Source organism: Rhipicephalus sanguineus, chromosome 11 (assembly GCF_013339695.2).
Source record: "Rhipicephalus sanguineus isolate Rsan-2018 chromosome 11, BIME_Rsan_1.4, whole genome shotgun sequence".
Lineage (NCBI taxonomy): Eukaryota > Metazoa > Arthropoda > Arachnida > Ixodida > Ixodidae > Rhipicephalus > Rhipicephalus sanguineus.
The window spans coordinates 37,833,962-37,860,898 of record NC_051186.1 but is presented as its reverse complement, the minus strand read 5'-3'; the positions used below and the strand labels follow the sequence as shown (position 1 = coordinate 37,860,898).

Here is a 26,937-nt window from a genome sequence, read left to right as displayed (position 1 = left end):
CCGGTGGAACCTATGTATACTGTGCGATCTCAAATATGCCAGCGCACGTTAAGTAACCCTAACTGATGGAAATCCACTATGACCTGCCTCATAATCATATCGTGGTTGTGGCACGTAAAACCACAGACATTATGGCTGTGTTATTATTATTATTATTATTATTATTATTATTATTATTATTATTATTATTATTATTATTATTATTATTATTATTATTATTATTATTATTATTATTACAGTTCATTCAAACCCCAATACTCTTACTGTAACACTCTACGTGGAATCGGGCGGTTCCGCTGCGCCACCTAGAATCGCCCATATCCGACAGATAATATAAAGCTTAAGGTTTGCTAAAAAGAGAGACAGAGAAAGAGAGTGAGGAAGAAATCACACCATCTCCCACTAAAGAAGGAATGTTATTATAGTTCTTATTCAATTTCTCTCTTTTTTTATTTTTTAGCAAGCGTTGTGTAAACCATTTACATTATAAAGTACAGTGTGGCCAATCCCCCTTGTGGGTATGAGCCAAGATCTAGGCGACAAGACAAGACAAGAACCATGTGGGGATGCGAAGCCGCGCACGGGTCGACTTAAAGTTCCGTTCATCACGGGCGCCTTGCCCGATGTTAACGCGTCCTTGCATGTGGAGCATACCATTTATTCACTGTAGTTGCTGTTGCTGTTACTCGTCCCGAACTCTTGTTGGAGCACGTCACGCGGGTTCATCGCGCGTCTGCAGAATCTCGTTCCCCGACACCATCACGTGATTGCTGAGAGAGTGTAAGGAGGAGAGGCCACAGCGTCGTCTTACCCCGCCCCTTACACAGGCCCGAATGCGCTAGCGCGTGCCAGCAAACATGGTTTTGTCTGCGTTACGCCAAGCTAGGACAGCATACGGCAGCCCGGGCCCCTAGAGTGCTCTGCACGTATCATCATCAAGGCGGTCGAAGAACAAGAGGAAGAAGACTTCTCCTTGGCGCGAGCGCGCGCTCAGATGGCTATGCTAGGTGGTAGAAAGCGGACGGTCGCCAATGGAACTACGGACAAAGCCCAGCGCAAAAGCTGCTTCGCATCTAAAATGGCAGGATTGCGTAAACGCAGCCAACTCAGTGACAGGCAAGCCTGTCACCCTTGTCACTATTAGAGATTATTTCCCGTTCTTTCGCCGCATTCTTCGTGGTTACTGTACATCCTCAAAAGTTTTAAGCTGCACGAACTGGACAAACCGCAACGTGCCAGGCGAGCGCGAGATCACGCAAGCCTCGCGCGCCGTAAACGAGGAAGAAGATGACAGGCTATATAAGCGAGCGTAAAAATCTCCACGTTCCATTCCACGTCATGGCAAGCCAACGTTCGAACGCACGCGACAGGGCGTCCCATTCGTGCCGACGGCCTTCTACCCACTCTGGTTTTTTCAGGCGAAGACCCCACGACCGGACAACCTCCTCGGGGCCTCGAAGACTTGCAGCCGCCGTGGCAGCCCGGAACGTCCCGTGCGAGGGCAGTGTCGCCACGACGGAGCTCGAAGACTGTCCTTTCTGTATGGTCCCGCCGAGGGACGACCTCGACCCGATGGATGTCTCCGACAACGACGCCCGCAGCAATTTCTCCAAGCACAGCGCCCTCGCTGAAGACCTGGACGGCGAGCTAGGAGACGGCCGCTACCAACTCGAGGCCCTCTTCTGCGCGACGTGCGCCCACTTGGTCATGCTTTGCCACAACCTCTTGCACAACGTGGTCGCCCCGCGCGTCGACCACTGGTGCCGACCTCCGGCCGAGTACTCCAACCTGAATCTTTCCCAGTGGCGCTCGGTAAGCGAACCCGAGGACGACCGGGGACAACCTCGCCGGTGCGAGCGTTTCGTGCCGCCGCTCTCCGTCCTGACGGTCAACCGCTCCACGCTGCCCTGCGACTCCGTCGTCTACGACGTCTCCTCCTACGGCCGTACCGTCGTCGGCGACTGGAACCTGGCCTGCGAACGCGGATGGCTACTCCCCGCATCGTTCGCCGCCTACATGTGGGGCGCGGCGCTCGGAGCCCTGGTCGCCGGTCACGTCGCCGACAAGGTGGGTCGCCGACCGGTCACCCTAGTCGCGACGCTCGGCCTCCTAGGTTGCGGCATGGGCGTCTGTTTCGCCGACACTTTCCCGACGTTTGCCGCGCTCCGCTTCGGCGTGGCCGCCTTCGTCTGCGGCGTCCAGGTGACCACGTACGTCCTCCTGTTCGAGGTGACCGCTCGGGCCAGGCGCACATTGTACTGCGTCGTGGCGACGGGCGTCGGGCTGACCCTCGGTCCGGTCTTCGTGTACGCCCTGACCGAGCTGAGTCGCTCCTGGGTGGCGACGCAGGCGATCGTCATGCTGCCCACGTCCCTGCTAGGCCTCGCGGTCGTCTACGCGACCGAGGAGTCTCCGCGGTGGCTGCTCGCGACGGTCGACGTGTCGCGCGCCGACAACGCCGTGCTCCTGGCGGCGAGGCTTAGACACGGCGGCTGCCTGCGCGACGCGCTCGCAGACTGGCGTTTGCAGACCTCGCAGGCTCGGCCGAACGCCATCCCGAAGGCCGCAAACCAAGAGACGCCCCAGGAAAGCGGCTGCTGCCAGACGCTTCGGTCGCGTCTCCTACGTCCTGTCGTCGCCGTCCTCTATTGGTGCTGGTTCATCGCGCTGCTCTCGTACTACAGCCACGCCATGATGCGAGCCCGGTTCGGCGGCGGCAGCGCGGACGTCTTCTGGCTCAACCTCACAGCGGTCGCGCTCCAGATGCCCGGGTCGGTAGCCACGTACCTCTCCATGCGACGTCTGGGTCGCAGGTCCACCCTGTGGCTTCTGCTGTGCCTGCTGAGCCTCGTGTCTGGAATGGACGCCGTCATGCTGGCGGTGCGCGGATACCGGCACCGTGCCGTCCTCTTCCTGTACGCCCTGACGGGAGTGCTGGTCAACCAGTTCGTCATGCTCCTGTTCGCGTACAGCGTGGAGGTCTTCCCCACCGCCACCCGCGGAGTGGCCGTGTCCGGGGCCGACTTCTGCGGTCGGCTGGGCGCGGCATCTGCGCCGGCACTGAGCCGTCTCCTCGGTGTCGCCGGTCTCGGAGGAGGCGCCGTGCCCGAGATGGCACTGTTAAGCCTAATGGCGGCGCTCGCGGGTCTCGGTGCCCTGTCGCTGCCGGACACCGTGTCTCTCGCGATGTTGGAACGCCTGGAGGAAGACTCTTGCGCCGGCAAGCGTTTGCTGCGTCCACCTCCCGCCCTCACCAAGGCTCCGACGCTCGGTGCTGGCTGAGGCGTTGCGATTGCAGCAACCGTGCACAGAGCCGTCAAGTCAGCCAGGACGTCGCCACGGCTTCTTCTGCACCGTTGCGAATGGACGAATGGGGGCGCCGGGAGCAGAACTTTGTCCCGACATGCAGCCAGACTCGACGTCGACAGCTCGAGATGGACATTAGTACAGTTTCATTGTTAGGGTGGGGGCTCCGGATATATTTATTAGCGACACTTGCTGCGCACGAACAATAGAAGATTATTAGAATTTATTTAGTGTTTCTGACGAAAAAATAAAGGTGCTTTTTAGTGACTTCTGCCTTTTCATTCTAACGACGTAAAACCACTTCAATCGTCACTTTCTGTGAGCGTAGAGGTACTAATGCTCGATCAATTTTCCAATGATGCGATCACGAAATCTATGGGCAAGCTTGTATGCAATGTTAATCGCTTTTATGCATAAGCATTTCATATGTATGGCGATATCCTCGCGAAAAACGAGCAGCCTTAAATTTTGTAGCGAAGCTGTCGGCATCTAGTTAATCGGCATTTCTGGCGTTCCGCTCGCCTCGCAAAAAATGCGGACCAGTATCGAAGAAGGTGCGAAGAAGCGGGAAGCACACGGTATGCTGCTTCTCCAAGAGGTATTACATGGCGTCATCGGGTGACATCACGTGTGGATTACGTCAGGGGGCGACGTCACGCATGAAGCGGTTTAGGTCATCACTTAAAGCGGTTACGTGTCGTTGACGTCCTCGTGTAAGAACGTTCGACGCGATTTCATCCCGCAACCCTTAACGTTATGGCTTCGAAAGTTTACTATTGCCCCCCTCACAGTAAACGAAGCCGTGACTGCGCGTGCGTAAAATCGGAAGACGACAACGATTATAACGAATGTCATGCAACCATGCAACTGTGATGTTTTGTAAACACGCTGTGGAGTACAAATAATCATGTAAATGACTGGGCGTTGAAGAATTATTTACGCGATAGCGTTAAAGAGCTCGTTTCGCAGAATTTTCCAGAGTCGGTGACGGTGGCCGCGTCGTTGGTTATGAGCGAAAAAGCATGTTGTCCGTGACAGAAAAATCGAGAAAGATGCAAATGAAATAAATGCAATAAATGCAAAATAAATAAATGATAGAAATCTTCGGGTTCGAATGAGAATCAAACCCAGACCGTCTGCGTGGCAAGCATGTGTTCTACCACAGAGCCACGATATTTCGTGAAACTGCTTCGTAAAGAAACACTATATGAATGTCATGTAATGGAAGGAGTCTCCTTAATGCATACAATATTGCGTGGCAGAAGCGTAGGTTTGCGCCGGGCGTCAAAACATGTGAATGGCGTAGTAGGCACTTCACAACTGTACTTGCAGTAGGCACTCTGGAATACTTTGAAACGGCCAGTGTTACGCGCACAGTCGTTCGTTTACTTATACGGCACGGCTGAGGCATGCACCGAGAACCGAAGCTGGGCTAGCAACGAAGAAGGCGATGCGCACGGGGATCGCGATCTACTCTTGCAGGCAAAGCTCAAGCGTCCTCCAAGTTTTTCCGAATTATTCTGGAGCCTCCTTTCCCGTGGCTTTCCTCGTAGCTCGGCGTGCAGATTTAAAAGCGTTAAAACTCTTCGCCGCACCAGTGCCAATCCCTGGAGCGCGTGGAACGTCACGTTTAATTTTTTTGTTTATCTTTTGGCGCGTGGAACGTCACGCTTAAATTTTGTGTTCATCTTTTATATCCTCTTCGAAGGAATAGCTGGTTGTTTTGTGTGTTACTGAAACGGTCTGCTTCCGAATTAAACAGGTTTAACGGGACCACGTGACGCCTAAAAGAGCGCTATCGAGGTGCGCTCGTTAATCGTGGTCGATGTTTGTTTGAATAAAATGCGTTAACCACAAAAGCGAGGGGAAAGGCAGCGGAGAAAGGGGAGGGGGGTCGAGGTGAGGGCGTCTACATTTCAACGCCCCCCACTGGAAAGCGGTTAAAAAGAAAGCCCACAAGGGAGACCATTTTAATTAGGCAGACGACCTTGCAGCTACGAAGACAGCTAAGCAAAAAAAAGGGAACAAAAAGATGGGTCTGTAGGTCTGTGAAGTGTCTACAAGTAAGCAAAAAAAAAATTAAAAAAAAAACGTGAACGTCAATAAGTCTAAAACTTGGGCATGTTGGTAGAACATGATGCCTCCCTCCTTCCTCCCCCTCCGCCCCCCCCCATCCCCCCCATAAAAAAAACAAACAGAAAAGCCAGCGCTCATTCACGAAGCTGTGGTGGCGTGCTTCTTTCTTGTCTGCATCGTGGTTTTATTCTGACTTTTTTTGTGTACGTGTGTCTTAAGCCCGAACATGTTTCGAGCCCCCCACTTATTATTTGTACTTTGTTTTTGCTTTTCTTTTATTTTATTGGAAGAAACGACACGCAGGTTGGCTGAGTGGCATTGATGGAGCCTGAGAACGAAAAGTGAGTGCGAGGTTGTCAAAACTTTTCCAATCAGACGATCGCTTCCCGCCAGCCTGTTGCGGACTCAAAAGAAGCTTGTACGAAAAAACAAAACAAAACGAAACGAAAGGATATTGAAATAACAAAATGAGAAAATGCTCATCATCCAAAAAGGGGGTCTATACGATGCGATCCCTCCAGGCCTAATGAACTTAAATGAGACTCTCCTCTCCCTCTCCTTCTCTCCTCTCCAGGGCACGCCTGATTGGGAAACACGGAGCGGCATTTGAAACGCGCTCGCGCGCGGTTTTGGCGCGTGTTACACGCGCAGTAGTTGAAACCGGTTGTACGGAAATCAAAATAAACGCAGGACAAATCGCCGAACTCATTAGAGTGCGACTGATGAGCTAGGAGGAAATAAGTCCCTGCTTTCTCCTTTATTTCTATTGCACAAAGATGTAGACACACAGACACAGCAGCGAGTCTAATGTGTCTGCTGCGTACACAGCAGACACAGTACACAGGTCTACTGTAACGCTGCGTTTCCGTGCTCTCTCCGTTACTTCTGTTGCACAAATATGTAGGTCCACAGACACAGCAGCGTGTCTACAGTGTCAGTAGTGGACACAGTACTGCGTACTGCATTCACTACTGGCACGGTAGATTGGCTGCTGTGCCTCTGCTGTGTCAGTAGTGGACACAGCACTGCATACTGTGTCTGCTGCGTACACAGTAGACACCATAGACACAGTTCACAGTAGACATAGTAGACACAGGACTGCGTGCTGTGTCTACTGTAACGCTGCGTTTCGCATAGAACGTGTGCGTATAGCTTCTGCTCATGCGCACTGCGCGAAACGAGGCGTTCTCACGTACGCAACTGCGTTACGGATGCTACGCACGCAGTAATAAAACTCGCGAATATCTCGATTTTTGGGACTGTGTGCTACGAGTCATTACTGCTCCGTCGCAGAGATGGAAGCAGATGCGTAACATCTAATACGGACATGTCGAGGCTTAGAATCGGAACGCTCCCGTCTACTACTACAAACCAGCCTGCGCTACAGAATAAAGACCAGCTCTGACCAATGGATACAAGATAACGGATTCCACAAAGCACTTTCAGTTCATACACAACACAGGGCTTGCAGCCCACATCTAGTACACACACACACAGTACTATGACTTAAGGACAATTCTTCACCGCAGTAAACAAAAAAAAGGTCAAATAAACACACCCCGTCTTTAATTTCGTTTATTGCTTAGAAATACGATGAAAGAAAAAGTGAAACAGAAATAATAAAGCCAGTTTTTAAGTGCTCTATCATGATGGTTCATTAAGAATAATAGGGTTGATAACGAAAACTACTTATTTTGATAGATTTAAAATCTAGAATAAATTAAGACTTCCTACAATCGTATACGTGTACCAGCTCGATTCTTCGCCAGTCCCAGTTCCCTTTGAGTGGGCGGGTGTCAACACACCATTGTTATAATCATTATTATCGTCATGTGGATGCACATATCGCAGCAGTATCGTGAATAGCACTTCAATGAGTGAGGCAATATTCAACAATCCGTCTGGCATTGTGAGCTCTTTCCAGTAGCTATGACATCAATAATATCATTAATAAAAGGTAATGCAAGGATCACGCTAAGAAGGCTGCTACGGGGGCTCGTTGGTACGACTTCATCTTACAATCGCACTGTGCCTGGTGTCTCTCGTGCCAGCGACCCTCTCAGTACCCTGGTAGCGCATTTTAAGAAGAAGCAAGCCCCACGCAAGAATAATTTATTAAGGCGAAATCCTTAGATGCCTTATCAAACGCGAAAATTCACGGTCAGCGTGGGCGGCTCGACACGAGTGACGCAATAAATCACCATCATGTCATCACGTTACCATATGACGTCGTCATGACGTCACAGATCGCCAAACCTTTTTAAGGCATCACGACGTCATCATAGCGTCACACTATGTGACTTCACATGAGGACATCATCCCCTGATATCGTCGTTTGGTCAAAGATGGGCCGATCCCGGAGGCACTGTAAAACCCCGTGAGGTGTAGAAAGCTTGCGATGCCTGCGGTCCCGGAGGCAGTGCAAAACCACGTAACGTGCAGAAAGCGTTCGGAGGGGGGCAGAAGAAGATCGATCAATATATCGACTGAGAAGAAAAAAAAAACAAGAGGAAGATTGCTTTCGCCTTCGAGTCTTCTTAGTAGAATGCACAAGGGACCCTGTGAACATTATTAAGGTACTCCGCTGGACACATTCAAACAGAAAAGGAAAGAAAAGCAACAAAAAAGCGAGTCCATTTTAAGCGGTCAAGCACCGATACTGTTCGAAGTAATAACACAGTCTCCTTTCGCTTTCAATATGAGCACCCTCCCTGCGAAGACCCCGACGTATAACATTCCTTCCTTTTCCGTTACGTAAAGACAGTATATGTAAGAAAAGGACGTTCTTTTGTGTAGTGTAGGGCCGCCTCGAAATTCGCACAGCGATGCCGGCAACCGCGCCGTTATAGGCTTTATTGCGAAAGCAAAAGAGAGATAAACAAGTTTTTACCCTGTTATTCGTAGCGCAATATACCCTACCATAGCCTTTATTTTATTCTTTTTTTTCTTATTGAAAGTTGTAAGTGCGGGTTTCCTCCGCAATACCTTTTCCAACAATGGCGCTATTTGAGTGCGGCGAACGAACTCTTAAGGTTAATATCGCGATACTTCAAATATCTTCCCGCGGAAATGTAAGAATCAAGAAAAGAAAAGTTGACATAGGCACGCGGTTGAAAAAGAAACGATGGCCAGTATTACCGCACGCATTTTTGAAACGCAAGGTACGGAAAGAAAAAAAGCGATGAAAACGATACAGACAACCGATGACGTAGAAAAAGAGAGACCCACGGTATATATGTTCCGCGAATAGTTTCGAAACTCTGGTTCTAACTATTCGAAACTTCGTTTCTAACTATTTCTTGTAAAGGAAAAACGACTCAGATGACGACCCGGTTTCCAGAGAAGCAATAGGAACGCACTCCCAAGATGTAATCGCGCGTTGCGACAACACACAAAACGAACAATGAAAAAATAAACACAACACACAAAAAAACACGAAACGTTCTTTTCATATTGGTACATTCATAGCTCACGGGGTTAGAAGAAAAAGAAAAGAGCACCGCAAACTACTACTTTAGTGCGACATCCTTGGTCTAAAATAGTGGATGGCACAAAACGGAAAGGACTGTAATACAGGCGTGGGATTCTGTTGCGTCGGAGAAGAAAGAAAGAAATAGTTGACTACGTGGAAACGAGCGAAGGCCGAAGATCGCCTATGAAGCGAGCGGAATTCAAGAAACCTCGAAGGAGCAAAAAATAAAAGTCTTGACAATGGTTCGGTGGGGTAGGGCCAATTACAGTTCATAGCGACTCTTAGCATTGGAATTGCATCGCCAAATGGGGCGTTAGCAGAAAGAGGAAAATAAAGAGGGAAAGGGACGCACACTGTAGCGGTAGTCAATAGGAGCGCACAAAAGAATCGGTCCCAGCAGGTCAGACCGAAACGAAAGATGAGATTACGAACGCAGGAACGCGAACTTCTAGCCACGACTCGCGTTTATATATACATACGCAATATGAAAGGCGAGGTCACAATAGGACAATATACTCATACAAAACACACAGAGGGTGAGAAATATGCTCCAGATGGCGCAAAAAGCGAGCGCGAGTAACGCCAAGAAAAGAAATATACATATAAAGCTATAGGTGGTGGCGCATTCCTCCAGATCCTCCAGTCCAGCCTCCGGTAAAAAGAAAAAAAGAAACGCTCCGAAAATAGTTTTCTTGACCCCACCGCCCTCCCCTTTCGACACCACAGAGAGGCTTCCAGAACTTCTTTCTAGGTGGCGCTGGGTTTCCAAACCCTATTTGACTGCGTGCCTCTGCTAAGCTTCTATCGAGAATGAAAAGCGAAGATGGCTTCGCGTTTCAGAGAGAAACGAGTCGACACATTCTGCGCCACGTCCTTTCTTCGGAGTTGGTTCGTTCCTTCGTTAGAGCGGGTGCATTCGCGTTTCTTTCTTTCTTTCTTTCTTTCTTTCTTTCTTTCTTTCTTCTTTCTTTTCTTTCTTTCTTTCTTTCTTTCTTTCTTTCTTTCTTTCTTTCTTTCTTTCTTTCTTTCTTTCTTTCTTTCTTTCTTTCTTTCTTTCTTTCTTTCTTTCTTTCTTTCTTTCTTTCTTTCTTTCTTTCAGATTCCTTTTTGCTTCATTCGTGCTCCAACTTTTTCACACTTCATTCTTTGCACTTCTTTTCATGCCCATTCCGATTCATATATCTACCTTCCCTCTTCCCTCCCTCCCTCTCTCTCTCTCTCTCTCTCACACACACACGCACACACACAGACACACTTTCTGGCAGGGCTGAGGCCAATTTCTGCGAATATGCGTGACAATTTTTCGCTATGCGGGCGCTATATTGGAGCGGGGCGCCAGTCCACAGGGAAGAATTACTGCGACAGTTCGAAATGCGACGGGTCCGGTTAGAAGTCACCCGAAACGAGCGAGCGGGAGTCTTTTTGAAGGCACATGCCACAACGCAATATCGGATAATGCGCTTCGCCATGGCGTCTAAGTTTGTCGCGAGTCGAAAACGAGACTCCCCCCCCCCCTTCTTTCTCTCTTTCTCTCTCACTCTCGCCTGCTCGCTCTAGAAAATGAGCGTGCGAAGCAATGTAAGGCACACGAGAGAAACATAAAACAAACTGAACGTAAATGGGGTAAGCTAGGTCGGCTGGCGCGAGGTGCAATTTTTTACACGCTGTCAGTTTATTTTGGAATTGTGGTCGCTGTTATTGCTCGGAAAGCCGACCGCTAAAGCAATCAAACGCGTTGCCCTCATTTGGTCAGAGTTTATGCAATAAAGTGTAAACATTATAATACGAGCACCGCTATAAAAAACAAAGAAAGAAGAAAGCGACCCTAATGCAAGACTGGGGAGTCTGAGAGTGGCACTCGCACTGACAGTGTTGGCAAACTTGTGTTCAACTGTGACCCATCTTCTTTTTCTTCTCAGTCGATGCATTTAACCTTGCACCCCACCCACCGAAAGCCTTGTGCACCTAACATGGTTTCGCACTGCCTCCATGGCAGGATCGCAAGCATTGCAAGCTTTCTGCCCATCACCTGATATTGCACTGCCTCCGGGATCGGCACACCTTTGAGCATGCGATAATTTCGTGCGATGATGTCATCACGTGACGCCATCTTATGTGACGACATAGTGACGCCACAAACTTTTGAAGTCTGTGACGTCATTACGACGTTGTCAAGCCGTAATCACTAATCATGTTACTGTTTGCTCCGTTCGTGTAGACGCGGCAGGTCACTTTTCTCATTTTATCTATCTATCTATCTATCTATCTATCTATCTATCTATCTATCTATCTATCTATCTATCTATCTATCTATCTATCTATCTATCTATCTATCTATCTATCTATCTATCTATCTATCTATCTATCTATCTATCTATCTATCTATCTATCTATCTATCTATCTATCTATCTATCTATCTATCTATCTATCTATCTATCTATCTATCTATCTATCTATCTATCTATCTATCTATCTATCTATCTATCTATCTATCTATCTATCTATCTATCTATCTATCATCTATCTATCTATCTATCTATCTATCTATCTATCTATCTATCTATCTATCTATCTATCTATCTATCTATCAACACGTCCTCTTTTTTTAAAAGATTAAGGTCGATGATTGGCGCACGAGTGAGCGAAAGGGAAGGCTCTCTACAGAAACGTTTTTAGACCCAGGTGCTTGACAGTACCAACGAGAGCGTGTCACCGCTTTTTCTTATTTTGGCGCGGCGATCGGTTGTAAGCTCATTCGCGTTTATGGCTGCGCGGTGGCATCTTCGTGGTTCCCAGTCTGCCAGCGGCATCGCGACTACTGCTATATACTTTAGGTCGACTCGTTTCGTGTCACCGTGTTTATGGCCAAGCGTCCCGCATTCAAATTGCGCATTACGCTCACACTGCGTCTTTTTCCCGCGCTTTTTCCCCTCAGTGTACGTTCCCGCGCTTTCTTTCCGGGCGCTCTTGCCGCCGTGGCGAGCACTCGAGCATTCAGTGTCGCTGTGCCTGTCGCGTTAGGAGTAGTCACAAAGGCGTGTGTTTATAGTAACGCTTCGACACAAATGTATCATACAACAAAAAAATTAAATGCATATTTTTATCCCAGGGACTCTTCTGTACCGGTTTCGTAACGGCCTACGATGATATAGACGATATTTCTGGACGAATTCAGCTGGTCTCGGGCAGAGGCTTTACTTAGCTAAGCTCAAACCAGAAGTGGTGCTTACACCGGAAGTAAGCGTAGTACAGACCAGTACAGCAAACCGAAAGTGAATTGGCATTCGAAAGTGTGTTAATTGAGAGACCCTGACCACTGACTTGTAAAGCAGATGCAAAATTGAAAAATCTAAACGTGGCGGGGGGGGGGGGGGTTCTCCCGAGATTTTTTTAATTTGCGTGTGTATATATACATGCACACAAGCAAACGAAAGCACGAACATACATAAAGGGCGTGTTTGACCTTGAAGCTCGCCAACGTCAATTTTCTCGTCACACGTGCATCGTCATAGCAACGGACATGCGCAGCGTCGCTTTGTTCTCCTCTACCGCGCACCCCTCTCCATCGGTCGGCGAGAGCCGCGAGCCGGCGGGCGCGCGCGCTCCTCGAGACCTCAACTCCTGTCACGTGACTCCCGCGTCGGCAACACGAAAAGAAATGTGGACAGTGTGCCGCTGCTTGTCGCGCGGGACACCGCCGCGGCATGCGTTCCATAGAAGTTGCTACTATCGCTCAACAAGCATGGTTGAACCACATTCAACCAAGGCATTTCGTTATCTTGCCCCAGTTTAAGGCGTGCCCAGACGCAGTTGAAGAAGCTGCGTAAATCCAAATACACAATTGATTTCTAGCATTGATTCCGAACTACACGTCTAATAAGGACCATCCTGAACGGTAGTCGAATTCACGACCTCGTTGCAGAGCAGTCAAAGGCCGCTTCTACAAAGTGATCAAACTAGGTCATCCAAGTCATCGAACCGTGATCTATCTGTAGCACACCGCAACGATATTGAGTCACTCCCGAAAGCTATCTCCTTCTAAACACACAGAAAGAATCTCATACAGCGTTCTGAGGAGGTGGCATCATTTATACTGCGTACGAAAAGGCCGAATCGGACGCGGTTTGCTGGATTAAAGTTTGCGGCGACGCACACAGCATAGCCTCCACTTGGGCATTATACCGAGAGCCAAGTTTAGAAAAAAAAGTAAAGAGGACAGACGGAAGTAAGCATGAAGCCGAACGGAAGTTCCGTCATGGTTGAAACTTATATATAACGCTGTAGTCGCGCTCTGTTTGATGCGTAAACCCGGGAAAGAAATATTACGACAAAGAAATTGCAAATCCCAGGTTCCGGACCAAAAAAGCAAAAAAAAAAAAAAGACACGAGAGCTAGCTCTCTATTCGTCACGCATCGCCGGAAAGAGCTTGCGGTCCGTTTGGTTCGAGAGACTTGTCGAGTCGGAAGCGAGGCAGAAATGTGCTAAAGGCCTCGAATTGACGCTCCGCGCTCATACTCGGAGGGAAAAAGAAAATCGTTCGGGAAGTGAGGATCAAAATGAGACGAAGCGAATATCGAGTAGTTAAACGTAAGTAAAGAAAAGCTCCAGCAGAGATAAATCACGTTTGAAAAGGAGCGACGTGAAATGAGAACGAAGGACGGGTGCTTCTATGAGTGATGAAAAGAAACAATAGATAGATAGATAGATAGATAGATAGATAGATAGATAGATAGATAGATAGATAGATAGATAGATAGATAGATAGATAGATAGATAGATAGATAGATAGATAGATAGATAGATAGATAGATAGATAGATAGATAGATAGATAGATAGATAGATAGATAGATAGATAGATAGATATAGCCGATGAATGAAAGGAGAAAGAAATAGCAAGAGGGGGAAAAAGGAATAAGGAAAATCACACCATCTCCCGCTAAAGGGGCCTCTGAGGCGATGCGAAGCAACGTTTCAGCATGCAGAGCCCGCGTTTCAGAGGGGGAGTGGAGAGGTGAAGTGGAGAGGGAAAGGGGAGAGGGGGAAGGTGAAGGGGAGAGGGAAAGTGGATACGGGGAAGGGGAAGTAGAGAGGGGTAGATGGGAAGTGGAGAGGGGGGGAGTGGAGAGGAGGTGTGCGGAGAGGGCTCGCGCATGCGCAGTAACGATGGTCACGCCGCACACCCACCACCGGATTGAACTCCGCTATAAGATGCTTCACATCTAAAAAAAACGAAGTTAACGCTCTATGGAGGCAGTCATACAACGCCGAAAGCAGAGACTGAGTATTAAGAGGCCAACGTGTCTAACAGCAAAAACGCGAAGCGCGTGTTCCCCCTGGACGCTATGGGATTGCGGGTAGATGGAATATATAGGTCGCCGAGTATAGGCCAAAAAGCAGTCGTGTAGCACGGCGGTGAAAAGCTAATGCATCCCAGTTTGGAGCAGCCGGCTGAAAGAGTGTGGGAGGAAGAGGCGAAATCAAATCTACACCGAATGCGGAGCGCCGGCGCGTGATGCGAGCGGGTCGTTATTGGATAAGGCCGCATTATGCAATAAATCGCATAATACGGGGGGATCCGGGCGTGTGCCAGGAAGAGCAGAGGCGGATGAAGTGTGTTAGCGTAGTGTGCAAAGCCATGTATATCCAGGACGAGGGAGATCTGAATTCGAGAAATTGGTTTGCTCGTTCACAAACATAGATTTATCGAGCGAGTTAGTGAGCGACTGGGAGTTAGTGACTCACTGAGTTAGTGACCGACTGAGTGAGTTAGTGACGGACTGAATTAGTGACTGTTGAGTGAGCGACTGAGACAAAGCAAGCAATGACAGAACTGTTAATCAAGCCAAACCAATTGTCAGTGCATAGGACTGAGCAAAGTAATTTTCTTTTCGTCACACCCTTCGCTATCTTATCTTCATTTATCACAAGGCTCATGGCAAATATGCTATGACCTAAAGGAACGCTATGTAGTACATGCAATATCATATTCTGTTTTTGTTGTTTTTTAAGCTTTTGCTGGAAATGATAGCGTAGCCGTTAAAAATGTACGAACGTACGTCAACGTAACGATTATAGCCAAACTGCAGAAACCTATTTTATCAGAAAATGCCGAGGGAGTGTTCATAGTGCTTCGGTGCCGAAACATCATCGCTCTAACCTAAAGCTAATAGTAATATTTATATTAAATGCGAAGCATTTCTTAGCGAACCTCAGGCACTTTGGTCGTTTCTATCTACGTATCTATCTATCTATCTATCTATCTAGCCGCCTACGTCTAGGCGCTCTCCAGGTCGTCTCCATAACTTGTAGTATACCAAAATCGGCATAGCAGGGGATCAGTGTACGACGGACACGATCCACTGGTCATGACATGAATAACTCAAAATACCTGTCGCGCACGTCACGAAACCCTTTCTCTCAGTCACGTGTGGCACACACCCGCATACCAGAGTTCCTGTTTTGCGGGTATGTGCCACAGGTGATACAACACAGGAACCGCGAACACACACACACACAGACACGCTAGGAAAGCGATAATAATAATTGTTGGGGTTTTATGTCGCAAAACCGGGATATGATTATGAGAGACACCGTAGCGAAGGTCTTCGGAAATTTTGACCATCTGGTATTCTTTAACGGGTACCGAGATCGCACAGTACACGGGCATCTAGCATTTTGCCTGCATCGAAATTCGACCACCGCGGCCGGAATCGAACCCGCGACCTTTGGGTCAGCAGCCGAGCACCGTAACCGCTACACCACCGCGGCGCACGCAAGGAAAGTGAGGAAGCTGAAAACAGAACAGCCCAGGAAGACGCTCAACTACCATCCAATCGTCCACGTGGTCCGCAACGTGGACCACGTGGATTACGCAAAAACCGGCATCAATGGTTCCTACAATAAATCTGCCAAGAGAACCAGGCCCCTCGTCATTACCGGTGACTTCAACATTGTTTTATCAAGACCCATTAACGCCTGGTCCTTATACTGCGTGAAAGACGGCTAGGATGTGGACAGGGCATCAAAAGACCTCGGTGCCGCGTCCAGGACATGAGGCATCAGATGATTTCATCGTACGAGGCATCCAGGATTTCACCAGCTGTAATATACCTCGCAACTTCACTGCACTTAGACCCCTCGTAGCCGCGATCACGAACGGATCCGAATAACAAGTCCGGTCCGGCTGCTGCGGCTCACTGATCACGGTAATGATGACCTGTTCAAGAACTGTCAAGAACTCCTTCCAACAGGGGCGTAGCCAAGGGAGGGGGGGTTGGGGAGGTTCAACCCCCCCCCCCCGACCCCACCGCCCCCCCGCCCCGAAAATTTTCAATTTTGATTACTCATATATACACGCACGCATACAAACGCACGCACGAACGTCGCATAAGGTATGTTAACCCCCCCCCCCCCCGAAAAAAATTTCTGGCTACGCCCCTGCCTTCACACATCCACACGGGTTCGTGCATGCGTGCGTGATGTCGTTCTCCGTGCGCGCGTGCGTTCTCCGTCATAACAGACAAGTATAAGCAAACAACGGTAACAACTGCCACTGTGACTGTAACGTACGTGCAGCTTATGGTGCGAGTAAGGCCTGTACTGCGCATCTGTATTCCTTCTTTGTCTTGTTCGGATTCGCGCTATCCAGTATGACGAATATAAGCACTACATGTCAGCTAAAACGTCTGGTGTTGGTAACACCCACGTTGCTGTTGGCATCGTTACGCAACTGTAAACAACTGGTTATATAATACGTATGACCTCTTCAACACATGAGGTGCGCTATACACTACCATATTTCTGTAGCGCCATTCCGTAACGTTTCGATCAATGTGAAAAATTACGCCACAGTCACCATCCCGCGCATGCTTCGCATAACATCGATTTCCCACGGTACGTGGGATCTGCCGAATTTTATACAAAGACGCGCTGTTGGGCGACATAATAATTAAGTCATCCTGAAGCGGTGGTGCGCGAAAACGCACTAACACAAGAAAGCGCTGTATTCGTGTTTCTTCTTGTGTTGGTTTTGCGCACCACCGCATGAACAGTGTTATGTATTGGAAACGATGAGACAAAACTGCTACTGACAGCGATTCGATCGTTCCGAAAGGACCCGTGGTTTTCTTGAGGGTATCGCCGCGCTGGCGGCCGCCCCTAAAGACTACCACGAACCACAACGGACAGATTGGCTTGTCGGGGCTAGCTCGTGACGTCACCAGAGGGATCTGGTCGTTGTGGCCTTCCTCTACGGTGTGCTGCTTCCCTTGAAGTCGTTGGACCACGCCTTCTTTCTTTTTTTAACACTAAACGGGCTAGGGCCAATCTTTCGATGATATTTGAATGATTTTTGTCTCAAACAGAATTTCACTGATTTTGTGTACAGATGCACTTTCCGTGACCAGCAAATAAGTAGGACCAAGTCGTTCTAATTTTCCTTGATTTGAATGGATGTTCGGGCCCTTCGACTTCAATGTATTCAAATCAACTTCATACTTTTTTTTAAAAGCAGGTGATCTACGTCGTTCGCAAACAATACAAAAAATGCAAGGCACGTGGAAAACGAGTCCATCGCGAATGCGATTCCCCTTTGGGGCTTCCCTGTCTCCCGAAAGGGACGACGCTGTGTGTTCGGTTTGACAGGTCTTTGCCCAGAAGCACCGCGTTCCCTTGTTATTTATTTCACACTTACACCCGTTGTCCAGCGGGAAAAGAATATATACAAGGGGCTGGGCGAGTCGGACACGGGTCTGCATACATAAGACAAAACACTTTCACCCTCCCCATTCCCGTTTTTTCTCTCGGCATCGAATTCCCCCGGGAGAACGCGAGAGAAAAAGCTACGAGCTTGTTTACAATTCGTGCACGCACGAAGGCCCACGCACACACATAGGTGGACATATCCTCGCTTTACGGCCCAATAAACGCGACCGTAAAAGGGAAGGAAACAAAAAAGGGAACGCGAATGTGTCACGCCGCGCCTTTCGACGCGATAAGCTCTCTTTCCTGGAACGGCCAAAAACTGCCAAGGTGTCAACGTTCCGGACCGACAAGAAAGAGACACGGCCCTGCGGGCACGTCCATTGCAAAAAAAGGCGCCTCGTTCGCTCAAGCCTGGGAAGAACCAGCCAAGTCAAGCCTAGCCAAGCACGGTGGAGACTATAGCCCGGTAAAAAGCCAAGCCAAGCATGGGTACACTTTCGACGAGAGGCCACTTCGCATGTTGAGAGTTGGACCCCTCTTTTTCACTAGCAGCTTCTGTCTAGCTGTCCATTGGGTTCGTCTTTTTGTGTTTTCGTTTAGTGCGTGCCACTTTCCCGTGGCGTGCTTCGCAATGGCCACCCACGTTAGCTGGGAAAGTGCAGAAGGGACCCGTAGGGAAAAGAGATGAGGAAAAAGTAGGGAAGCGTTGGCGGAATATAATAAAAAAAAGATCGTTTGTCTGAAAGCACCGGAAGCCAAGGCCAACACCTTCGTCTTTTTCCCGCCCGTTTTGGCCATCCTTGTTCTTTCAGCGCCCACTTAGCTTTCGACTTGAGAAGGGAACGAAAAGAAAAATAGGGAACGTGATTTGCTTTTCGAAAGTGGCCTTCTCCTGGCATCCTCGAAGCCGTGCCCTGCGTGCTATTCCCTTTTTTTCCTTTTATTTGTATCTCCAGTCACGGTGCACGGTGCTCCCCATTTGCGCAGGCACAACACAAAGGGAGAACGGTTCCCCAAGAGGGAACGAAGGGAGAGAGTGTGAAAAAACAACTAGGGAAAAAGAGGGATGAAGAAGGGATGGGAGCGGTGAGTGGCTTTTTCAATCTCGCCAACACCCTAGCACCCTGACGCTGTAGCTCTCCCTGCTTCTCATTCGGGTTTCCCGATTGAACGCTGACCGGCTAGGCGTAGGGACAGAACGCCTCGGGGCTCGCAACGGCAGTCAGAGGTCCCGCCACTCTTAACGCGTCCTTTAAACGCGGTAAAGGCAAGTGGTAAGACTAAGACGTAGAGTGGGGAAGAGGTCGCGGACGGTGGGGACGTGCGTTGCGTCGAAGAGCACTTAGGGAACCTTCGCGCGTGGCCTACCGCAATAGACAAATGCGAGTGGCGGAGAATAAACGAACTAAGAACTGTGTTAGGGTAGAGTAGGAGAGAGAGAAATGGAAGGAGGGAAAAATTAGGGACATCAGCATGACGAGCGAAGGGGTTTGCTACCCTGACACTGGAGTTAAGAAATATATATAAAAAGAGGGAAAGGCTGGGAGGCCTACCAGAATTGTAACAACCGGCCTGCTACCCCACACGGAGGAGATATGGAAAGAGGAGTAAGGGAATAGAGAGAAGAATACGGAGAGAGAGAGAGAGAGTAATCACTGCATGCATACCGAAGCAAACACAGCGAAGCTATAAATATCACGGTTTCCAGGCTATACAGTAAGCACTGTATCTACAAGCTTGCACAGCGGCGCACTGTTTGGCTGAAGGCGGAAATCGCTATTTGAGGAATCACTAGTTGTAGACGTAGTTTAATCGATGTGAAATACAATATTCTCGCGCAATAAGATCAACACACATTAGCGTACACTCTGATAGGCAGTTTTAGTTTTGCTTCATAGATAACGAAAGTGAAAACGCAATTTACGAGCAGCGTACTGTGACAGACACGCTGCAGGCTTCTCTTGTTTCTTTATCTGCTTGCGTTACCAACGCAGAATCTACCGAGCATGCAAAACGAGTCTACCAATTGAAGATGCAGAAACTGACGCTGAGAAACGAAATACTGGCGCTCACAGACAAACGATGCCCAAGCACAGCCCGTGTTCAGTCCGTCAACCAGTGTGCGAATAGAGGTCAGAACAGCGCAGAAACAAGCCATAAATGTCAGCAGGGTGCCAGAGCACCGACAAAACAACAACAACCACAAAGCAAAGACCCAAGCAAACACCACAAGTCTCCAGCAGGAATTCTTGGCGGTGTTTAGAAAAACCTTACAGACGGGAAATAAAGAGCGCGTACGTATGTATATAGATCCTGATTCGCTGGAACGCCAGCGATAGCGTTTGCTCTGGTTTTCACATTGAGGCCAATGTTTACTTATCTCGTGAAAAAAAGGACAATTTTTCATGGAAGTGCAGTCAGAGGGGATCAGAAACACGGTGACTCGATTGTAGAAAGAAGGCGGTCGGTCGAGGATGGTTTATGCTTCACGACGCGCCGCACACAAACTGGCCGTTATCGAAAAACAAGTAAGTAAACAGATAAACTGTTGGTGCGCTGGCGAAGTGGTCTCTCCATCGGTTTTGGAAAATCGATTTTTCTTTGTCATCTTTTGCCTCGTCTTTTCTTATCTTTTTTTTCTTTCTCTCTCTCTCTCTTGCACGCACTCCTTATCGCCCTCTGACAGAAAAATATACTTTTCGAAAGTTCGGTTATCTGTCGTCGTTTAGTCGGAAAGTGCAGCTAAGTCCCCGCAGCACAAAATCGTCGACAGCTTTTCTTCGTTTATTATTATTTTTTACTGGTGCATTTATACCACATACCGTATAGCTGGCGACCGGTCGTCGCTTTCGGAGATCAGAGCAATCGCTCTCGCGCAGTAGTCGACGACAGCTATTTTCTTCATTGACGCTGAAGTGTGTCGATAAGAGGGGGGGAGGGGAGAGGGGTCATGGAGATTGATGGGAAGAAATCGCTCCGAAGAGGACGCCGTTTTATTGACCTAAAAAGCGCTGTTGCTCGCCACGCGGAATAAGCGAAGGCGAGGTTCCCCTACCTTTCTTTTACTCTCTCTCTCATATATATATATATATATATATATATATATATATATATATATATATATATATATATATATATATATATATATATATATATATATATATATATATATATATATATATTGTACCGGTGCGCATCGGCGCCCGCTCTGTGCCAGCGAGAGTGAAGACGATGACGTTCGTGTGTTGCGCGCTCTGTCTGTTTTCTGTGCTGACGCTGTCTCGCATTTGTGACCCTTGTGCAAGGCGCCGTGCCGAACCTCTTTAGAAGAACCCGCCTGTTGCATTTGGTGGAGCTGCTGGGTAGTTCCCCTCCTCGTCCTGGAGCTCCGCAACCGCACCTTACATCTGCCTCCGCAATGACCGAGGACACCGTTCCCTCTCCAGCCCCACCTACACCCACGTCGGTCATGTGTGCTGGGGTGTTTCTTCAACGTGACCCTCCGATGTTCAGCGGCACTGACGAAATGGATGTTGAAGACTGGCTGGTAGAGTTTGAGCGCGTGAGCGGTCCGAACAAATGGGATGAAAGTGGAAAGTTGACGCACGTCAGCTTTTACCTGACTGATGTGGCCAAGCTATGGTACTTCAACCATGAAGCCGATTTCACCACCTGGTCGGCTTTCAAAGAGAAGCTCACTTCGTTCTTCGGTAGGCCAGGCGTGCGAAAGCTTCGCGCCGAACACCGCCTGCGTGCCAGAGCCCAAAAAAACGGTGAGACCTTCACCAGCTATATTGAGGACGTCATCGACCTCTGTAAGCGGGTGAATGTGTCAATGGCAGAATCTGACAAAATAAGGCACATTCTGAAGGCATAGATGACGATGCGTTCCATATGCTAGTAGCCAAGTGCCCTCAGACAGTAACGCAAGTCATTGAACTATGCCAAAGCTTTGATGAGCTGCGTAAAGAGCGCCTTTCTACCCGTCGCGCCGGAATTCCGACAGCGGAACTCTCAGCCTTGGAAACTAGAAGCACTGGCGCTGAATATTCCGCCTTGCTGCCACAAATTAAGCAGTACGTTCGTGAGGAAGTGGCTCGCCAGCTCTCCCTTGTGGCATGTGTCAACGAGAGCCCCACGGCGCTGGATCACTCGCTCCGCCGGGTCATTCAGAGTCAAGTTGCTGAGGCTCTCCCACCTCCGGTTCCAACAACGCAAGTTGCGGCGCCTCTCACTTACGCTGAAGCCGTTACCCATTCATATGCTCGACCGACGCCAGTACCATCCGGCTCAGTCACCAACTTCTACTCGTCGCCACGCCCTGTCCGCCCGGTACGCCCTGTTCACGCACCACCCTTCTCGCCTCCCGGACCTTCTCACAACCCCTGGCGTACTCCAGACAACAGGCCTATCTGCTATGCCTGCGGTATTCCTGGCCATGTTGCACGCCACTGTCGTCGCCGCGGTCTGCATTCGCATGATGACGCCACCAACCTCGGCTACATGCCACAGCAACCAGCACGCCGTACCCCTGCTGACTCATCGGACACTTATTCGCACCGTGCCACTTTCGCCTCCCGTCGATCTCCTTCTCCCCGGCGCCGCTCCATTTCTCCCATGCTCCGCCGTTCCAACTCTGCTCAGGAGGAAAACTAAGAGCCGCAGTTCCTGAGGCAAGAACTGCGCCTTCGTCGAAAATTTCAAGGCCTCATCTTTCGCCCCCTAACGAAATCGCAGTTTTTATAGACGGTGTCGCGACCAACGCTCTTGTTGACACAGGAGCTGCCGTTTGTGTTATCAGTGAACTATTATGCCGCAAGCTCAAGAAAGTGACGATACCGGTTTCTGACCTTCTATTACGGACGGCGAGCTCACAGCACGTTAAGCCTTCGGCCGCGTGCACAGCACGTGTTTTCATCAACGACGCATTCTATATTGTCGAATTTGTTGTCCTCTCGCATGCGTCGCATGACGTCATCCTCGGCTGGGACTTCCTTTCCGCACACCATGCTGTCGTTGACTGCGCTCGTGCTCAACTCGCTCTGTCCCCTTTGGGTACCACTGTCCCGGACTCCCCAAGCCCGTCGCCTAAATTGGTCGTCGCTGCTGAGGTCGTCATTTCGCCGTTCTCCGCCGCCTTAGTGTCCGTTTCCTGTGACTCTGTCTGTGATTCCAGTGCCCTGTTTACACCGTCTGAAGACTGTGCGCGCCGACGAAACCTTGTACTCCCTTTTGCTGTCGTTACACTTGCGAATGGTGCCGGTGCAGTCTACGCTTGCAATCCATTCCCCTGCTCATCAACTCTGTTACAAGGCGAATGCATCGGTCGTCTGGACACTTTTGATGCCATCTTCCCGTTGGATGCACCCTACGATATGGCAGCACTACCGATAAATGCCGTCACTTCCGCCACCGCATCTGCCTCACCTGACCAAGACGCCTTCTTGCGTAGCATCGATAACGCGCTTACGCAAGCTCAGCGCACAAAGGTTGTTCAACTGCTTGAACGCTTTTGTGGTTCATTCGACGTCGGCCAATTATCATTGGGGCGCACGTCTGCGGTTGTTCATCGCATCGCGCCGGTATGTTCAGTCATGCCCTGCGTGTCAACGCCGTAAGCTACCTACTCGCAGCACCACTGGTCCTCTACAACCATTGCCCTGCCCTGCCCGACCATTCGACCGCGTCGGAATTGATCTTTTCGGCCCACTCCCGAACACTCCTGACGGCAACCGCTGGATCATAGTCGCCGTAGACCACCTCACACGGTACGCCGAAACATCTGCGCTACCAGCTGCCACCGCGAAAGATGTCGCCTGGTTCCTTCTTCGTCACCTCATTCTGCGACATGGTGCACCACGTGAATTGCTAAGCGACCGTGGCCGCGTCTTCCTCTCAAACGCAATTGAGGCCCTTCTAAAAGAATGCCACATTGTACACCGCACCGCTTCCGCATACCATCCCCAAACTAACGGCATGACGGAACGCTTCAATCGTACCCTTGCCGACATGCTTGCGATGTACGCGTCGGACGATCATACCAACTGGGACCGAGTACTTCCTTTCGTCACATATGCTTATAACTCTGCGGCCCAAACTACCACCGGCTTCTCTCCCTTCTTTCTCCTGTACGGACGTGAACCTTCATGCTCCATGGACACCATTCTGCCCTACCAACCGGACATTTCTGAAGCCAAACCGATTTCTGAAGCTGCTGCTTACGCAGAAGAATGCCGTCAACTGGCTCGTTCGTTTACTGCGCAAGACCAGTGTCGCCAGAAATCACGCCACGACGCTGCTGCGTCTAGTGCCCATTACTCCCGGGGAGCGCTGGTTTGGCTCTGGGTCCCGTCCACAACTCCAGGCCTCTCCACCAAACTCTTGTCAAGGTACCAAGGCCCTTACCGCGTCTTGGAGCAGACATCTCCCGTGAACTACGTCGTCGAGCCAATCGACTCAACGGCCGATCATCGCTGCCGCGGCCGCGAAACAGTTCACGTGGCGCGGCTCAAACCCTGCTACGACCCGCCTGTAGCATCTTCTCCCTAGGTCGCCAGGTTGGCTCCTTTTGTGCGAGGAGAGATTGTACCGGTGCGCATCGGCGCCCGCTCTGTGCCAGCGAGAGTGAAGACGATGACGTTCGTGTGTTGCGCGCTCTGTCTGTTTTCTGTGCTGACGCTGTCTCGCATTTGTGACCCTTGTGCAAGGCGCCGTGCCGAACCTCTTTAGAAGAACCCGCCTGTTGCAATATATATATATATATATATACCGAGCATGCAAAACGAGTCTACCAATTGAAGATGCAGAAACTGACGCTGAGAAACGAAATACTGGCGCTCACAGACAAACGATGCCCACGCACACAGCCCGTGTTCAGTTCGTCAACCAGTGTGCGAATAGAGGTCAGAACAGGCAAAAAAAGAGTGTTCCACACTCGCCGCCATGGCTGCGATTGGCGCTGACTAACACTCCTAGGTTTAAATCAAAATATATACCCCAGAAAGTGGACGAGAGGATGACCGCCGCCGTAGCTCAGTGGTAGAGCATCGGACGCGTTATTCGAAGGTCGCAGGTTCGGTCCCTGCCGGCGGCAAGTCATCTTTTCGTCCACTTTACTTTCTTCACATTCATATTCTAAATACTACAGTTAACACCCCCTGTACTTTCCTTGGCGTTATTGTCTGTTAGTTCTCATTAATATTGTGTCTAACAAAGATAAACGAGCCCTTGAAAAAATCATCTGCTTTCCTTCATTCATAGCGAGGGTCTCGTCCTGGCAGACTTAATGCCTTCAGGTAGTATGCGAGGGATTATTGGTCAGCTGCCAGCTCGTAAAAAGATCACGTGCTACGTGACGCCAACAAGCAAAAAAAGAGTGTTCCACACTCGCCGCCATGGCTGCGATTGGCGCTGACTAACACTCGTAGGTTTAAATCAACATATATACCCCAGAAAGTGGACGGGAGGATGACCGCCGCCGTAGCTCAGTGGTAGAGCATCGGACGCGTTATTCGAAGGTCGCAGGTTCGGTCCCTGCCGGCGGCAAGTCATCTTTTCGTCCACTTTACTTTCTTCACATTCATATTCTAAATACTACAGTTAACACCCCCTGTACTTTCCTTGGCGTTATTGTCTGTTAGTTCTCATATATATTGCTACGTACCAGTGGCATCGTGGTCCACAAGACGAAGAAAAGGACGACAATAGGATAGACTGGCGCGAGCTGTTCCTATCGGCAGCGCTGCTCGGTGAACTACTTGTAAATACATCTGTTGCTAGTCCTTCGAGTCTCTGTTTATATTCCCCGTAACATATTTGGTGGAGCGGTGCGATCCCCGTCCTCGCCACGGAACTCCGCAGCGGGCGTTCGCTCGCGGCTTTCAACATGGCCTCTCAAGACTCGAATGCACCCACTCCGGTCGTCACGCCTCCTGTCCTGCCTTCCAACCCAGCGGCCGCAACAACTTTCGTGACGCTTCCCGTCTTGAAAGACCCTGGCGTGTTCTCGGGCGTCGAGGGTTCCGATGTCGACCAATGGCTGCGCCTTTACGAACGTGTCAGCGCCAGTTACAGGTGGGACCCCACACTCATGCTCGCGAATGTCATCTTTTACTTGGACGGAACCCCTCGTGTCTGGTTTGACACACACGAGCATGACATTACAAGCTGGGACAGCTTCAAGGAAAAGATCCGTGAGCTTTTTGGAAACCCTTTTGGTCGTCGACAAGCCGCAAAGCATGAATTATCTACTCGCGCGCAAACTTCCACTGAGTCCTACATCAGTTATATTCAAAGTGTCCTAGCACTCTGCCGCAGAGCCGACGAAAACATGTCCGAGCCAGAAAAAGTTGCGCACATCCTGAAGGGTATCGCCGACGATGCGTTTAACTTGCTGGTATTTAGTAACGTTACGTCTGTTGATGCGATCATTCAAGAATGTCGCCGCCTGGAACAGGCTAAAAGCAGACGCATCTCACATCAGTTCCAACGCCTTCCGAATACCGCAGCGACGTCATCTTGCCTGGACACATATCGTCCTCCAGACACTTGCGATAACTTAACACGACTCGTCCGGCGCGAACTTGAAGCAGCCGCTCCAGCTACAGTGCCACCACCGCACCCTGACCACTCTCCTTCAATCCCCTTGCCCCTAATTCAAGCAGTCGTGCGACAGGAAATTGCCAGCATGGGTATTTGCTCCATTTCGACGCCTCCCCGTACCGACTTCCAGCAACAATTCACGACTCCACGTCCATTCCCCTCTGGCTCTCCATCAACATTCCGCAATCCGTCCGCATGGCGAACACATGATGACAAGCCCATTTGCTTCTCTTGTCACCGTATTGGGCACGTTTCTCGCCATTGCAGAAGTCGCTGGGGTCCTCCTACACAAACTTTCCAGCGTTCTTCCAATGGCCGTCCCGTTTATCGTCATGCGACCAGCCCAGACCACTTTGCCCCTCAGGAACCTGTGCGTGATCCCCGCTACTCCCGCTCACCATCGCCCCAACGTCGCCAGTCTCGTTCTCCCCAGCCCCGCCGACCACCTTCGCCCGCCTTCCCACGCCGCTCCTCGACGGAAAACTAAATGTTGCAGCCCCTGGAGGTGGCGCTGCATCAATGGGACTGACCGCAAATCCTCTATTGACCATACAGACGAAACGGAACCTTATCGATGTACAAGTGGACGGTGTGCATGTGACTGCTCTTGTCGACACTGGGGCTCAACTTTCCGTCATGACCACTGATTTTCGCCGAAAGCTCAAGAAAGTTCTCACACCTGCGACGACTAAGTTCATCCGTGTTGCCGACGGGGGAACAGCATCTGTCGTTGGAATGTGCTCCGCTCATGTAAGCATCGCTGATCGCCACACAGT

General features: G+C 49.8%; 2 protein-coding genes across 2 annotated transcripts in view; one reads left to right on the top strand and one right to left on the bottom strand.

Annotated features, from left to right (window-relative positions):
* The window catches only part of LOC119374735 (Kv channel-interacting protein 1), a 168,536-nt gene that overhangs the window by 25,693 nt on the left and 115,906 nt on the right, over positions 1–26,937 (bottom strand). The window lies entirely within an intron of this gene.
* LOC125756368 (solute carrier family 22 member 8-like) lies at positions 1,675–3,499 on the top strand. The gene has a single exon (XM_049411026.1). It carries the CDS (start codon positions 1,708–1,710, stop codon positions 3,280–3,282), a length of 1,575 nt encoding a protein of 524 aa, XP_049266983.1. The 5' UTR covers positions 1,675–1,707; the 3' UTR covers positions 3,283–3,499.